At 49.6% G+C, this 13,883-nt stretch overlaps 4 protein-coding genes across 4 annotated transcripts; 3 read left to right on the plus strand and 1 right to left on the minus strand.

Moving 5' to 3' along the window:
- Window positions 1–759: 759 nt before the first annotated feature.
- J7337_006114 (uncharacterized protein) lies at window positions 760–2,601 on the plus strand (the record flags this gene model as incomplete). The annotated part of the gene is made up of 2 exons (XM_044823780.1): window positions 760–1,159; window positions 1,271–2,601. The coding sequence occupies 2 exons, from the start codon at window positions 760–762 to the stop codon at window positions 2,599–2,601; spliced, it is 1,731 nt and encodes a 576-aa protein (XP_044682271.1).
- A 4,224-nt stretch (window positions 2,602–6,825) lies between these two features.
- J7337_006115 (uncharacterized protein) lies at window positions 6,826–7,420 on the plus strand (the record flags this gene model as incomplete). The annotated part of the gene is made up of 2 exons (XM_044823781.1): window positions 6,826–6,916; window positions 6,981–7,420. 2 exons carry the CDS (start codon window positions 6,826–6,828, stop codon window positions 7,418–7,420), a joined length of 531 nt encoding a protein of 176 aa, XP_044682272.1.
- A 376-nt stretch (window positions 7,421–7,796) lies between these two features.
- On the minus strand, window positions 7,797–8,059 carry J7337_006116 (uncharacterized protein; the record flags this gene model as incomplete). The annotated part of the gene is made up of 2 exons (XM_044823782.1): window positions 7,797–7,956; window positions 8,013–8,059. The coding sequence occupies 2 exons, from the start codon at window positions 8,057–8,059 to the stop codon at window positions 7,797–7,799; spliced, it is 207 nt and encodes a 68-aa protein (XP_044682273.1).
- Window positions 8,060–10,826: 2,767 nt separating this feature from the next.
- Window positions 10,827–11,644, plus strand: J7337_006117 (uncharacterized protein; the record flags this gene model as incomplete). Its single annotated transcript, XM_044823783.1, has 2 exons — window positions 10,827–10,933; window positions 11,068–11,644. 2 exons carry the CDS (start codon window positions 10,827–10,829, stop codon window positions 11,642–11,644), a joined length of 684 nt encoding a protein of 227 aa, XP_044682274.1.
- Window positions 11,645–13,883: the final 2,239 nt, after the last annotated feature.

Consider the following 13,883-nt stretch of genomic DNA (forward strand, 5'->3'; position numbering starts at 1 on the left):
CACCCCAAACATCAACAAGAAAACAAGAGTCAGAGGGTCAACCACCAGAGAGAGTCAGTCCCCGCCCCAGAGCTAGAGAGGAGGTAGTCCAGTCTCTGCCGGACACAGCCCACTTGGAGCAGGAAAAAAAAATCCACCGTCGGGAACCGTCTCCTCGTTGACTCCTACCCAACGGTACCCCACCATTTTTTGGACGCAAGAGAAGAGAAAAAAGTTGTGAGAGGAGAACTAGAGAGAGACAGAGAGAGACAGTGGAGGCCAAGAGAGTCTGTTCAGGCTTGGGCTTGATCAAGACCCGCCTTGCTTTGGCTTTCAAACCCTTGTCTTGTTCGTTCACCTGCCCGCCCACTCTCACCCATCCACATCCATACCCTCCCTCCTTCACCCCGGTCTCAGTTCTCAGTGGGAACCTAAGGGAAAAAAAAAAGACAAGAGAGAAACACCCCCGGTCCCCGGATCCGCCGCCACTTGGCCCGACAGAACAGACAGCGACCTATCTAGCCACCCCCATTACCTTAGCTCCCAAAAAGACTACACCAGGCTAACCCAACTTGGCTGCTGTGTCACTGCCTCTATCAACATCCACCTCCCGAGGCATCCCTCCAACTTTCTTGTTTTCCTTCTTGTTCTTCTGTTTTTCTTTCCCCTCTCAACACCAAAACAATAAACAACAACAACATCGATAGACAGGAAACGCAGTCGTTCGTCTTTAACGACAACTTCGCAATCATTACGGCCTCGACCGTCCAGGCCGACATCATGTCGCCAAGGCTCAAGCCGCTGCTTCTCCCGCAGTTGTTAGAGGAGCGCCGTAAGTGGGAGGTACAACAAGTTAGCCCCGAGACCGACCTCTCCTACATCTACTACACAACAAACTCGTCCTCCTCCGACATCACCTCTCCAATCACCCCGACTTTCTCCCCTGGAAAGGGTCACTTTCGAATGTCGAGCTCGACTTCTTCTCTCGATCTGCCACCGCAATTGAACGACACTCCTGTATCGCCCACTCAATCGGTCCACACAAAACCCCCAATGCGGTCATTGCCCGACGTTCAAGAAGAGCCTCTAGAACCCGAACACAGCACCACAGACAACACAGAGAGCACCAACCGTTATAGTCTTGCCCCTTCGGACCAGTTTAGTCTCTACGACTGTTTGTGTATGTCTTGTCCGCCTGGCCAGGCTGTCGTATCTTCCGGGAATTCGTGCTTGGCCTGCCGTCTTCGTCTTGATGATTGTCGAGTTACTAACCCATACCTTTCCCGTGTAGGCGACAACCTGTGTGAGCCCCGAAATAGTTCCGAAGATGTCATGTTCCATGGAGACATCGTCCGCGACTATGATATCGACTACGACATGGGTTTCTTGAGTGACGGTGACACCCCCGTGAACGAGCGATCCCGCAAGAAGCGATCCGGCAGCGAGTCACCCTTTGCTGGGCTAACCTCACGAATTGGTGCCCGTTTCCCTAGTCTCACGCGCTGGAACCCGAACACCCGCAGGGGCAACCCAATGCTCTCACCTAGTACCGAACTCAGCTTGGAGAGCGTTGTGCTATCTGGAGGTCCTTCTAGTCGATCGTCGTCCATGTCTGCACCCAGCCGACCTGGACAGGAGCGCATGTTGGAAAACACTGGACTTCCCACTCCGGCAGTATCCTATTATGGCAGCACCGAGAGCATCAACCTTCCTGCGCCCATCGACATTGAGAAGGCGCAGGCCCTTGTTGAGCAAGCCGACCTTGAGCGAGAACGAGGACTGGCTACCACACCTTTACTACCTCCTCTGATGACCAGCCCATTGAGCGGCCCACCGCCTGAGTCACCTCTACAGTCGCCAACCATTGCACCACCATCTGCGACTACCGAAGTACCGTCACCGGTCCCTTCTGCAACACAGTTCCCTAGACCTTCTCTGAGCACAAAGCCTTCAGTGTCGTCCTTCCGATTTGGTTCCAACAGTCCTGAGGTTCCAATCCCTCTCCCTTCGATTCTGCAGGAGCACGATGAGTGGTCAGATCGCCTTGGTCACGCCAACTTCACCATCACACCGCAGCCTTATCAACCCGAGACTGTGAACATGGAGGCCCTTCAGCAGTTGCGCAACGACTGGGACGCAGCACGATGTAACTACACCAAGCACTTGGTGCGCACTGGCGAGAACTACGGCGAAACCAGCAAGATCTACGCTCTTACTGAGGCCAAATGGGCCGACATTGAGAGGCGGTGGAGGTCAATCCATGACGGACTCATGTCGGAGATTGTGCAAGCTACCAGTTCTGCTCCTGGTTCGACAAGCGCCTCACGAAGCCGCAGCCGTGGCCGCGGACGATCACGAGCCAATAGCGGCGGTTCTATCCTTGGTCGACCACCTCCTATGGACGATCTCTTTGCTGATATGCAATGGAAGCGCCTTGAGGATGGACTGCCCAGCGCGATTCCCCGACTGGTGGATGCGGATGGCAAGTTCCCCTCCCGGGGCGACGAAGACATTGTAGGACCCATGCAACGAGACGAGGTGATGCTACGGACGCACAGCGAAGAGCGCAAGGGAGCACGATTCTGGAAGAACCTCGCAGGCAAAGTCGGCCTGCGAAAATAATGGTCCCCTCCAGCAAACACGAACTGGACTACGGGATCAACGACCAATTTAATGACTGCCACGACGATGACGACTAGAGTAAACTAGAAGTCGTTGGACGATAAAGCCAGCTATCATGGGGTTGCTGGCGTTTCTACTTCTTTCATGTCCTATTTTGCACTATTTATTACAGAGATACCCCGACTCATGTCATTCCTTTTTCCATTTTTTGGGACACCGATCCCGATATAGCCACGACGGCACAACATACGACCTTGGCCTTCTCCGTTGGGGAGGAGGCTTGCACATTATTGTTTATTGTTTAGAAGTGTACATAATGGGAAGTGCGGGGCGTTGAACAGAGGGAAATCTGGATATTCGAAAAGCAAAGCGAATCGAGAAGAACGAAAAAGTTTAGACGGGACCTGGATTTGGACCTGGGGTACAAAAACAAAGAACAGTGAGCAGAGCAGAGCAGGACAGGGCGATGTACCGCAGCTCTAGCTTGCAGGAGTTGGATTTGCCTTTTTTTTACTTTTTCCATTTTTGCCTTCCCCGCCATGAAACTGGAGTGCACGACATTGGCAACCTGACACAAGGATGCAATGCACAAACACAAGACAGCACAGCACAAGACAGCACAGCGCACATTACAACCATTTATCCCCGGACATTGCAGACGCAAGCAAGCAAGTAATGGGTTGATTCGATGGATTTGAAATCAAGGGAGAACATGTCACAAGAGGGGATGAGTGTGTACAGTCATGTGTATGTATGTATCATGGAGGGATTGCATTACTTACTTGGCGTATCTGGTTTGGAAACTGGCGGAGGGTGAGGGGACGATATTAATGGCTGTCAAAACTTGGACAGCTCTCCGGCCTCGGTATGAAAACCTTGGTGACGAGGAGATGAAAGTGAAGCAAAGCAAAAAAGAATAATAAAAAAGAATTAAAATAACCATCCGCCCATCTTGCGTACGTGAGTGTGTGTCTCAGCTGTGACTGACAGGCCATGTCGTGGAATATGCCTTGGAGCTGTGGTCCAAACACGGGTCGTCCAAGCGAAGAGGCACAAACAAATCCATCAATCGAATCGTCTCTTTTCAGTCGGGTAAGCACTCTACTCTACTCTAGACTGCTTCTAGAGACGTCGTGATACCATAGCGCGGCACGACGCGACCCTCCACAAGCTGTTCCCCCTCTCATCCAGCAAAACACGAGTTTAGCCAAAAAAGAAACACGATTCTTTCACGTTCCTTATTGGATGGTTCAGTTTGGAGTGATGACGACACTAGATGCAGCTTTTTTTATTCTAAACAATTTATTTGGCAAAAAGAGTGTGTTTGAACGCCAGAGTTGTACGGAGGGTGTTACGCAGAGGGGGGGGGCTTTTTGTTTCGTTTCATGGCGTCGGGGAAGGGAAGGATGAGCCGTGGTTTTGACAGCAGATCTGGCGTTTCACTGTGATGCGGGTTTCCGTGAGGGGCTTTTCATTCATGTTTGGTTTGTAAGTATGTGTCTTGGTGGTGAGGTTGTGTGAGATTGAAGACGGGTATGTGCATCGGGGATGTGTGCTTTATTTAGACTGTGGACGCGTGGAGGGAGAATCCTTGTTGGGGAGGGAGAGGGTTTGACAACCTTTTTGGAGTTTGGGGGGGATTGGGAAGATGAGGTTTGGATTTGGTGATGTATGCTTGGTGGTGATGCTTGGTGATGGCCATATTTGGAGTTTGGCGATGTTGGAGGTTGGTGGTGATGTGAATGATGTGGTGGTGAGAGATTGTAGAGATGCTGCCTAGATGTAAACTGGGCTGGAAAAAGTATAAATAGGGCTCTTGAGAACGATAAAGACTTGAACTTTCTCAACTGTCTTACTCAACTCTATAGTAGAACGCCTATATGCTACTCACACCCATTCCCTTTTATATATTATACTCTACGTTTCTGTCCAGTCTCTACTCTTACAGAAGTCCCAGCCATCGGCTTTGGAAAGGTGATCACTCTCACATGGTCCTTTCCCATGTTGACTTGAAGCCAACCTACTGACTGAAGGATATAGATGTCCTCTGATTACAACAATGTCGCAGACTTTTAATCTGGGGCCTTCCTGGCACGTTCCTTTCGATCATTTGCCATAAGCATAAGCCTCGGCGGCCTCTAAATATCGAGGACCGCCCAGCCATCCCCCTGCCGCGCGCCGATCTCGAGGGCATAATCGGAGAAATCAAGGCTAGGGGTGACTTCACCCACGAGGCAATACCATCACTATGTAAGCACATCAGACTCTTCCCTGCTCCAAACACCAAGTCTAACTGATTGATAGATAAGCAAAGCCTGGGAGTCGCCGCCTCTGTGGTGATCTGTTCATGGCCCCTTGGCGAATCAAGACTCGTCAAAGGTATAAAGGATATGGCCCAAAAGGCTTTGCAGTTATGTCTTGGGGCTATGCGTTATGGAACAGAACCGACTGACGCCCCGGGAAACTTCAAGCGTCCAGGTTTTGGCGTCTCGACTCGTCAATGCTCATAGCCATCTGAACAATACCCTGTCCGGAGCGCTGAGTAGTTGCTGTTCTGCCACCACGGGCACCCGCTTGAAGTCCAACGAGCTGTTGGGGGTTTTCCATCTCTGCGTGGTTGCAGAGAACGAGTTTCTCATCATGTTCAACGCATACGTAGTGTTCAGATCAGACAGTAAGCGCACCAAAACCTGCCACTTCTACGTGTGATACTTACTATTGAACCTCTAGGGATGCGGAAACACAGGAACACACTGAGTGAATTGCAAAGCAGGGGGGATGCCGCAGGACAACGGCGCCTTCTTCACCACCCGAGCCTTAGTGTATCAGTACGACAGGCCTCGTACAGAGTTCAATCTTTTATGTGTAAGTCTGCCAAAGGTTTCAGTGGCGTGGACTAACAATGGGCGTCAGATATTCCCTTGCAACAAAAGGCTGTGAGAGAGGGTTGTATTGCTGGTCTGGTCTTGTACCTCATGTTCCTCGCTCAGAAATACCGCCAGCATGTCAGTGGGATGCCGATGGCGACGACCCCTGGCACCCCCCTCGGGAGAAACGTGCTGTCAGGCATTATCTCGAGAGGCGCTCGATTCCAAACGGCCGCTATTAGCGACCACTTCTTGATCCTTCTCGAGCTGCTATCAGGGTTGAACAAGAGCCTTGTGACACGCGAAACAGGCTCTTTTGAAACTATAGATCTTGGAGATTCTCTTATCCAAGGTTTCACGTTGAGATGGGCAGAGATGACGGCCTTGTACCCGATGATCTATACCAGAGGCGGAAAGCATGATATTCGCTTTGACGATGTTGCCCACTAGGGTGGTAGACTGACGTACTATGCAGGAGTACGTCGGCGCAGATGGACTTGACTCTCCCTCGGTATCCCGACTACGTGAGCGTCTTGTGCTTCACAGAGCAACCCTGTTGTAATAATTGCGATGAGTTTAGGAATCACTCAGTCACCGCAGACATTTATACAAAGATCTTGGCTATATAAATTCTCTGGTTCCCCGATAACCCAGAAAGTTTCGGTTTGCACACGTACATGCAGACGAAAGCATACGACGACTGGGGTCAACACCAGTCCGAAGCAGACAAGGCCGAAAGTATTGGGCCAGAATACGTTCAAAACATCGGACGACTTGTTACTGCCGTGAGTGGTAGGGGTTATCAGAGGCACGACGTTCAACTCAGTGTGATCTTGCTGTCGGATGCAGCAAGCTATTCATCGAGAACGACGCTGAGCGCTTCGGCAAGTACCTTGACAAGGTTGCTGAGGGGAAGGCCAACATCTCTGGGGCTATTCTTCTACAATACCTCTTCCCCGGACAATCCTTTTTTTCCCCTTCTCATCAAGCCAACACTCAATACTTCTACCATCCACTTACTTCATAACCACTACCACTCTTCTGTATTCTCTTTTTTCTTCTTTCTTCTTCCTCCGCCATCAACAACAAGCATCTTACTTCAATCATGACCGTACCTACCCACTTGTTCCCGGCCATCTGCAATCATGTATTTCCACGTTGTGGCCACCACCTATATGAAGCACAGCCGGGCTATTCGTTGGAAGCCATACGTAAGCAGCGAGGTGTTTACAATAGCCTCATGAGGTCCTCCCAGTGGCAAAATTTGCTCTAGGTGAGCGGAACCCCCCTGACGAGTTCCTCGCGCGATCTCATCTTTCCGCTACTACTCATATGACGGGTACTTGGGATCGTCCAAATGCCAGATTTCGAAAAGATAGGGTATATCCCTGGTATATATCACGAGGAGTACGGCCCGTACAAGGAGAACAACTGTTGCGAGACCACTGGTACGTCTTTGATCCAGCCCGTTTATGCTCCCGCTATCCCGAACTGTGCACTGACGGTTTACAGTTGCTGACATCCTATCTGCCACCCTGCATGTTATCCACCACATTGACACCTCGCCGTTGGTTCCGCTCGCCAAGTCCCCTGGATTACTGGTCGAGATGATCCCATCCAGTTCTGATAGCAGCAACACGCCCGGCATTTTTCATCCGACCTTCATAGGTAAATCCCCGCCTCCCGGTCTTATCAAGTTGAAGGAGTTGTGGCTTGAGGACAAGTCTCCTGCCTGGATGTTACATCCCGACATATACCGCGCCGCTGGGCAGAGGCACCACTGGGGGTCAAACCTGCCCCTCTGGGTTGTCCGTCCTATATTCAAGTTCATACACATACGCCGCACCATGCGCACCAAGCTCACTCTCCCTGACGGCACCGTCACCTATCCTGGTGTCGACCTCTTACCCCCCGACCTTCACTTCGAGGAGTTAGGGCTAGTCAGTACATGAAGCCCTCGAGGACGATTGGCAGAGTTAGAAGCGAAACTATGCCGAGAAGATGAGAAGGAGAACCCCGAGTTCTAAGAACTCATGATATCGATCATTTCCCACATCCCTTAGGGCTAGGGTTAGGCAGCATTTCCCATCTCTCATTTTTATGATGGGACACGAATCGAGTCCTCAGATATCTGTCCAGATCGACAACCTACTAGTTTCGAATCCGAACGCGCTCACCAAGACCTACCGGCCGATCGACTCGAGCTTGTCACCCCTTAGGAGAAAATTGAGGTCATGGCCGATGACGATCAATTATCAGCAAAGCTAAGTCGGTGACGCCGTGGAGCATCAGAAGCGTATAAGCTATATAATAAGCCCTCGGGCCAAATTATTTGTTGGATGCAGGTTCTATAACAGGCGGCTCTTCCCAGCACTCGTTCCTGGTGAGGACGTCTTCTTCTACGCTGAGTTCTACCAGGACGTCAGCGGGGACAGATGGAACTGCGAGATCCGAAAGATGAAACGCCACAACGGTGGCAATCTTTATACTATAAAGTAAGTCATATCTACTACAGATAGTACTCTACTAATATAAGATCCAGACATGTCACCATTGAAGTCGAGCCTGGGATGCACTCTCCAGGTCCGCATGCTGAGTTGGTACTCTCGCCGCGTGCCCCAATGGCAAGAAAATCGTTCTCCGACAATCCTTCAACATTATTAGAGTTTGATACTGGCTAGCTTGACTATTTCCCTGGCAGCTAGGATAAACTCATAAACGAAAAGTTATCTCGAAGCATTTTTGCAAACTGGGCTCACAGCGACAGGAGCTGCGCAACAGGTGCGCGAGCCTGCCGGTCTATAAGGTCTTCATTCCACATGAGTAACCCCCTGAATGGTTTGTCGATGGTCTGAACCAGCAGACTTATAGCTTGCTAGCCCTGAATATTCAGGACAGATCACATATTCACCCTCCCGTCGCCAACCTGGACAATGTCATCGAACTTCTCAGCGCCTTGCAACAGCATTTATATATCCCTCATATTCACGTCGTATAGTTCCCTAACATGAGACCAGACCGGATCTCGATTACGTCTCCGTTTCGCTATGACCCCCGTGCATAGATGGCCAGCTAGCCACTGCAAGGAGTACGTGGATGAAGTGTTCGGAGTACCAAGCGAGATCTAAACTTGGAGAAATATACTATCTTGGGATATTGAGAGCCCCGAATCGGACAGGAAATGCCACTGGAGCCACCAAAGTTGCTTCATCGATGCGGCCACGTCGAAGACGAAGGCGTTGGCAGTCACAAGAGTCAAGCCATGCCACACTCTCAGTATTGAGCAACCCAGGCTTTGGCTTGAGTCCAAAACACTGGACCAAGTAACATTTGGCTATCTAAGACCGACTGGTCGTACCATTCCGTCTTCCTGCTTCGAGAAACGTTGGTGGCCATGCCAGGGATACCGGTTTTGTGTCCAACCGGACTCCTGTCCTGACCCAATTTGGCCGGCTTGAATGGTTAGTCCTGGCACCAACCCAGGTCAAGCCAGGTGCGGTTGGCGTGATCCCGAGGATGTCTCGAACTACTCGCCCAGAGATGCGCGGTTCTCCCCACCAAACATTGGCTTTTACGGATACAGCCGCTCAGACAGATTCGTCCCTGAGGACACGTCTTCTTGTCCACTAGCAAGGTTATCTTTACTTCGACAACCCCTTAATTACCAATGGCAGCTAAACTATACATACGACGAGAGGAAAAGAAAAACATTGCTTAGAAGTTGGATACGTCAAAGCAAGGATAACCAATACCCATCAACCGCCCCCTACTATGATGGCTTTCCCTAAAGTCCTATATACAACGACACATGAGCTTCTACTCACTTGTGAAAAGCCCCCCCTGGCTATATCAAGGTTGACTGTTTTCCCTGGCTTGGCTATCATGACACCACGACTATACGAAGGAAGCTATTCGGGATCTGATTTCTAATTAGTTGTATTCGATTTGCAGATTACAATCACTGAACCTCCTTCATCTCTGACGGGAAGAAGGGGAAGTTCTACCACTTCGACTCGTACCTGAAGGATCAGAAGGTACGGCTTTCAAATGCTGTACTAGGGTTTCGCGAATTCCTAGCAGGCATCGGTCTTCTCTTTTTCGTTCTCCAGACTATTTATATCAGATGGAACACCAATTGTGTCTACCTGTCGCGGCAAGTTGCGAGCTTGGCTGCTCCCCTCAGGCAGGGCCCAGAAAGAATCCCGCTGCATCCACCATTGAGCGCATCGACCTCTCCGACGATGATGACGATGTGGTCATTGAAACCAGCTGGAGCTCTATAACCAATGGGGGTGCATGCGATTGTGACGCTTTCTTCGCCGCTAACGTCAAGACTTGGCCAGCGCCACAGCGCAAGAACCGTCAAAGTGAGACGTCGCAGAACAGCAGAGATTCGATTGGTCCTCTGCCCTTGAACTTTTCAATAGAAGCATTTTCGGAGGTTTCCGCCCGTTACTCGACCTCTTCCGTCCCTAGAACGCGGCGGCCGAGACCAAGTCACACGACTGGAAGAGTTCCATGTCTTCAAGGTCAATGCAAAGGGTTGGAAGAAAGGCGATTCAACTCGGCTGACAACAAGGGATGATACATGGGTTATCGTCATGCTCGTCAAAGCCTGACTAAATGTTAGATTACAGCGACCCGGACGTATTCACCAACGACATCGAGGAGGGGGAGGTCGGGCCCAGCACAGTAGTAGAGCAGTATCCCAGCGAGGAGCAGATGACGAGGTCTTGGTCAATTCGGGGATCTCCGTGCCATGCTGGCCGGACACCAGGTTCGACAACGAGGGAGAGCTCCACCACCCGAAGACCTTTCGACACATGGCAAAGCAGCTCTTTCAGCAGTTAATGCGATATGTAGCTACTCAGACCGACAACACCAATTACTATCCTCCAACATGGCCACAAACAATCCGAACAGCCAGCAGCTGCTGCTCTCGATGAAGCCAACATTTGGTGTAGCCCTGCCACTCCTTCTTTCAGTAGAAACTACCTCATAATATTCGACCGCAACATGAGAGGACGTATCTTCTATATTTATAGTATACATACCATGTACAGAGATGACTTGGCGCCCAAATCTGCCGGTGTTTGGTTCATACCTGTTCACAAAGCCCTTCAAATATTTCTAGACATGAAGAGTTGATTAACACGAAAAGCTCATCAACACAGCCTCAGTTCAAATCCGACTTGGATATCATTATTAATTCCTATATAACTAGCCGAGGATGAGCCAAAACATCCAAATTGGCGAAAGCATGGCCTGCCTGGCCTGATACAAGATCGCTCCTGAGGCTTGAGAAACAAGTCATTGGGCGCGCTGATCGAATACCGCGAACCAAAGACCGAGATCGATATGATCAACACAGATTTCCTTTCCTGCGCCGAGTCATTCACCACAACACCCAGAGATAAGACTTGGCTGGAATCGACAGCACACATTGTCGCGGATATGGGATACCAGTACGACAGCTTCCCAGCCTGAATACACCTCTTATGGCTTCGCTGCCCTCAAGAATGTTATGGTGCTGTAGATGATATCTGCCATAAGATGTATCTGATGCTGGTTCAGAGATTGAATCTCCGTCGGAAGATAGACCGAATCGATATGCAGATGGAGTCTGCCCGCCTTGCGGATATTACGATGTCGAAGCAACTGGTACCGATTGCCTAGTCGACATACACACTGAGGACCAGATTGCCGCCGAGAACACCTCTCTTGACTCTGCTGAACAACTGGCTAGAGATCCCGATCGCGCAGCTTATATCGAGGATCTTCCCACTCTCCGCGGCATAGATCTAATCGATTTTGTTGACAAGATCGTCGCAAAAGCCGCTTCTGACAACCCCAAGAAGAAGATGAAAGAGAAGGCTCTGGCCTTGCAGGCCGATGTCATGCCCAGACTGGGCAAGAAGAGATATTTCGAAATCGTCAAGTTCTACACATCATTCCTAGTGAGGCTCTGGGGAGCATATATGAGGAGGGGAAGCGGACAATCGGTATGGCAGGCAAGGACCTCCCACTGGAAGCACAGAAAACAAACTTGGTTCATAAAGAGCAAAGGTATCATCTACCGCGACCTCCCAATTCGAAGAAAGAGAATGTGGTCAAAACTATCTCACTCAAGCCATGGCCGACTGTATCTTTACAAGCAGGTTAGAATCTCTCTCTGAGATTCCAATTCTGGCAAACCCCCAGATTTATTGAGCTGAAGCATGATGATACGAGGCGGGGCGAGTCATCCACAAAAGCCTCCGCCAGGGGAAGCCCTATTAGATACTGTGTGATAAATCTGAAGCTCCCGACTTCATGACCTCATGGACACCGAGGACAGCGACAACTCCGCTGCACCAGCTAAAAAAAGTAATTCGTTTATACTCCAGCTTCAACACCACTCTCACTCGCACTACCAAGAACACTGCGTTCAACGTGTACAAAGCCTACTAGGGCGGCAGCACGACTGGAACCCGGAACCAATCTCACTACCGTCAGGGTTTGAAGCAATTGCCACGTCAAGAATGGTATTCGGCAATACCTTAGAGTGGTTGCTGAGCCAATGTTCAGTTGAGAGTACCTACTCACACTTCTCACGAAGCCTCAGAAACTTGATCCATATTGGGTGATAGACATTATTTTTCCCTATATCACTGGTGGGAGAAGCATGCTTTATATATATATATATATATATATATATATATATATATATCAACGAGCCCAAAAAGCTGATCTCCAAATTCACTTGCCAGAAGATTCTTCATCATTCTTTCTCTAATTCTCAAAGTAACAAACACTATAAACTTCCTGCAGAAGAGATCACCGACGACTTCTGGTCAAGGTTTGCATCTGTATCATCAAATCTTGGAGGTCCTGGAACCGAACACGGAGGTCACCAGCCAAGCCTCTTACTGCTCATAGCACAACCAAGAGAATCACGACTCTCTAAAACAGGCAAAGCCGACTCATAGGACCAAGGATAGACATCGAGACAAGTCCATCAAACCCCGAATGAAACAATGCGAAAGGACTATATTATATAGCGAGCGTACCACTGTATTTCCTTCGCCATCGATACCTATGGTGGAATTGACGGTTCTAACCGCAATGCCTATATCAAGAAGCTGCATGCACACGATAATGCGTGCAAATGATGAGGCCACATCATGGTCCTAAGTTCTCTCTAGGCATTAGAGGTGGAGAACTTAGAGAAATGAAAGTACATGAGTATCTCATCTCTCAAGTCTCCCATAATATGGATGCTGACATGCACATCGACTGACAAATGCGAATGTCAACATCTTAAAGCGATATCCATCGGTCTGTGACCCCAGGCATGTTCAGGAGCAGTGATAATCCGCGCTTCGACCTGGAGCATCCTAGACAGGTAGGCTCAGTCTGAGTCTCAGAAAACTGAGCCTCAGACATGTTCGAGATTACGAAGGTCGTTCACACTGCGAGAAGAATTGTATTCTTGTCGTCTCCTATACCTATATAGATGCATATATATAGCACTGCCTCGTCTCCAGAAGAGACATCCGATGATTCTGAGGACTCTGATGACGTTCAGTTCATCAGCCAGTTCAAGGCCACTTGGAAGCAGAGGCACAACCGACGCAGACCAGCCACTCAATCCGGCAGTCCCATTCGTTGAGGACCTTATTAACAGCGGTACGACCTACACGAATACCAAGGCTACAATGTTGATGAGGAGAAAACTATTGCCGTCAATCCTCACCTTAACAATGTAGCTGAGCTGAGCACCTCCAACAATGTGCATCCGCCACAGAGTTGGAGAATACTTCTCTTATATAGAACTCTAGATGATCTGTCGAGGTCACAATCTCGAAGAGCCGGAAGCGAAAGCGCAACGAAGTCGGTGACGAGGATCTCCCGCGAAGAAGTCGAAGATCGAAAACGCGACGAGTGAGACAAGAGGGTCGGTCCGTCAGGTCGCTCGAAAGACCTCTTCCCCTCCTACGGGCCTGCCACACCCCGAACGCAGATGCTGGAGACCAGACATTGGTCATGGAGAAACACCTGCTTTGGATCAGATGATGTTATCATTCCTCCACTGCCATCAAGCATTACGGCCTCCCTGTTCTAGAATGGCCCGTGAGATACAGCAATAATATGAGATCCGGCCATCCTCTCCAACAAACTTAGCACCGATAACTATCATATCAATTAATACTGTCTCTATCATAAATAAAGAGTTAGGTTTACCACTTAGATAGACATAACCAATAAAATACTCCCACTCGACTATGGACTTCGTACTGTTCACTCGTAGATACTTACTTCTCAAAGTCCAAACTGTGACTTATAACACACATTCCTGCGTATTGTTGGGAGACCAATGCTATTACAACAACCATAACAAATAGCGGCAGGTTGCTCTTCAGCAAGTCATTCAAT

This window comes from Fusarium musae, chromosome 4 (assembly GCF_019915245.1).
Source record: "Fusarium musae strain F31 chromosome 4, whole genome shotgun sequence".
Taxonomy (NCBI): domain Eukaryota; kingdom Fungi; phylum Ascomycota; class Sordariomycetes; order Hypocreales; family Nectriaceae; genus Fusarium; species Fusarium musae.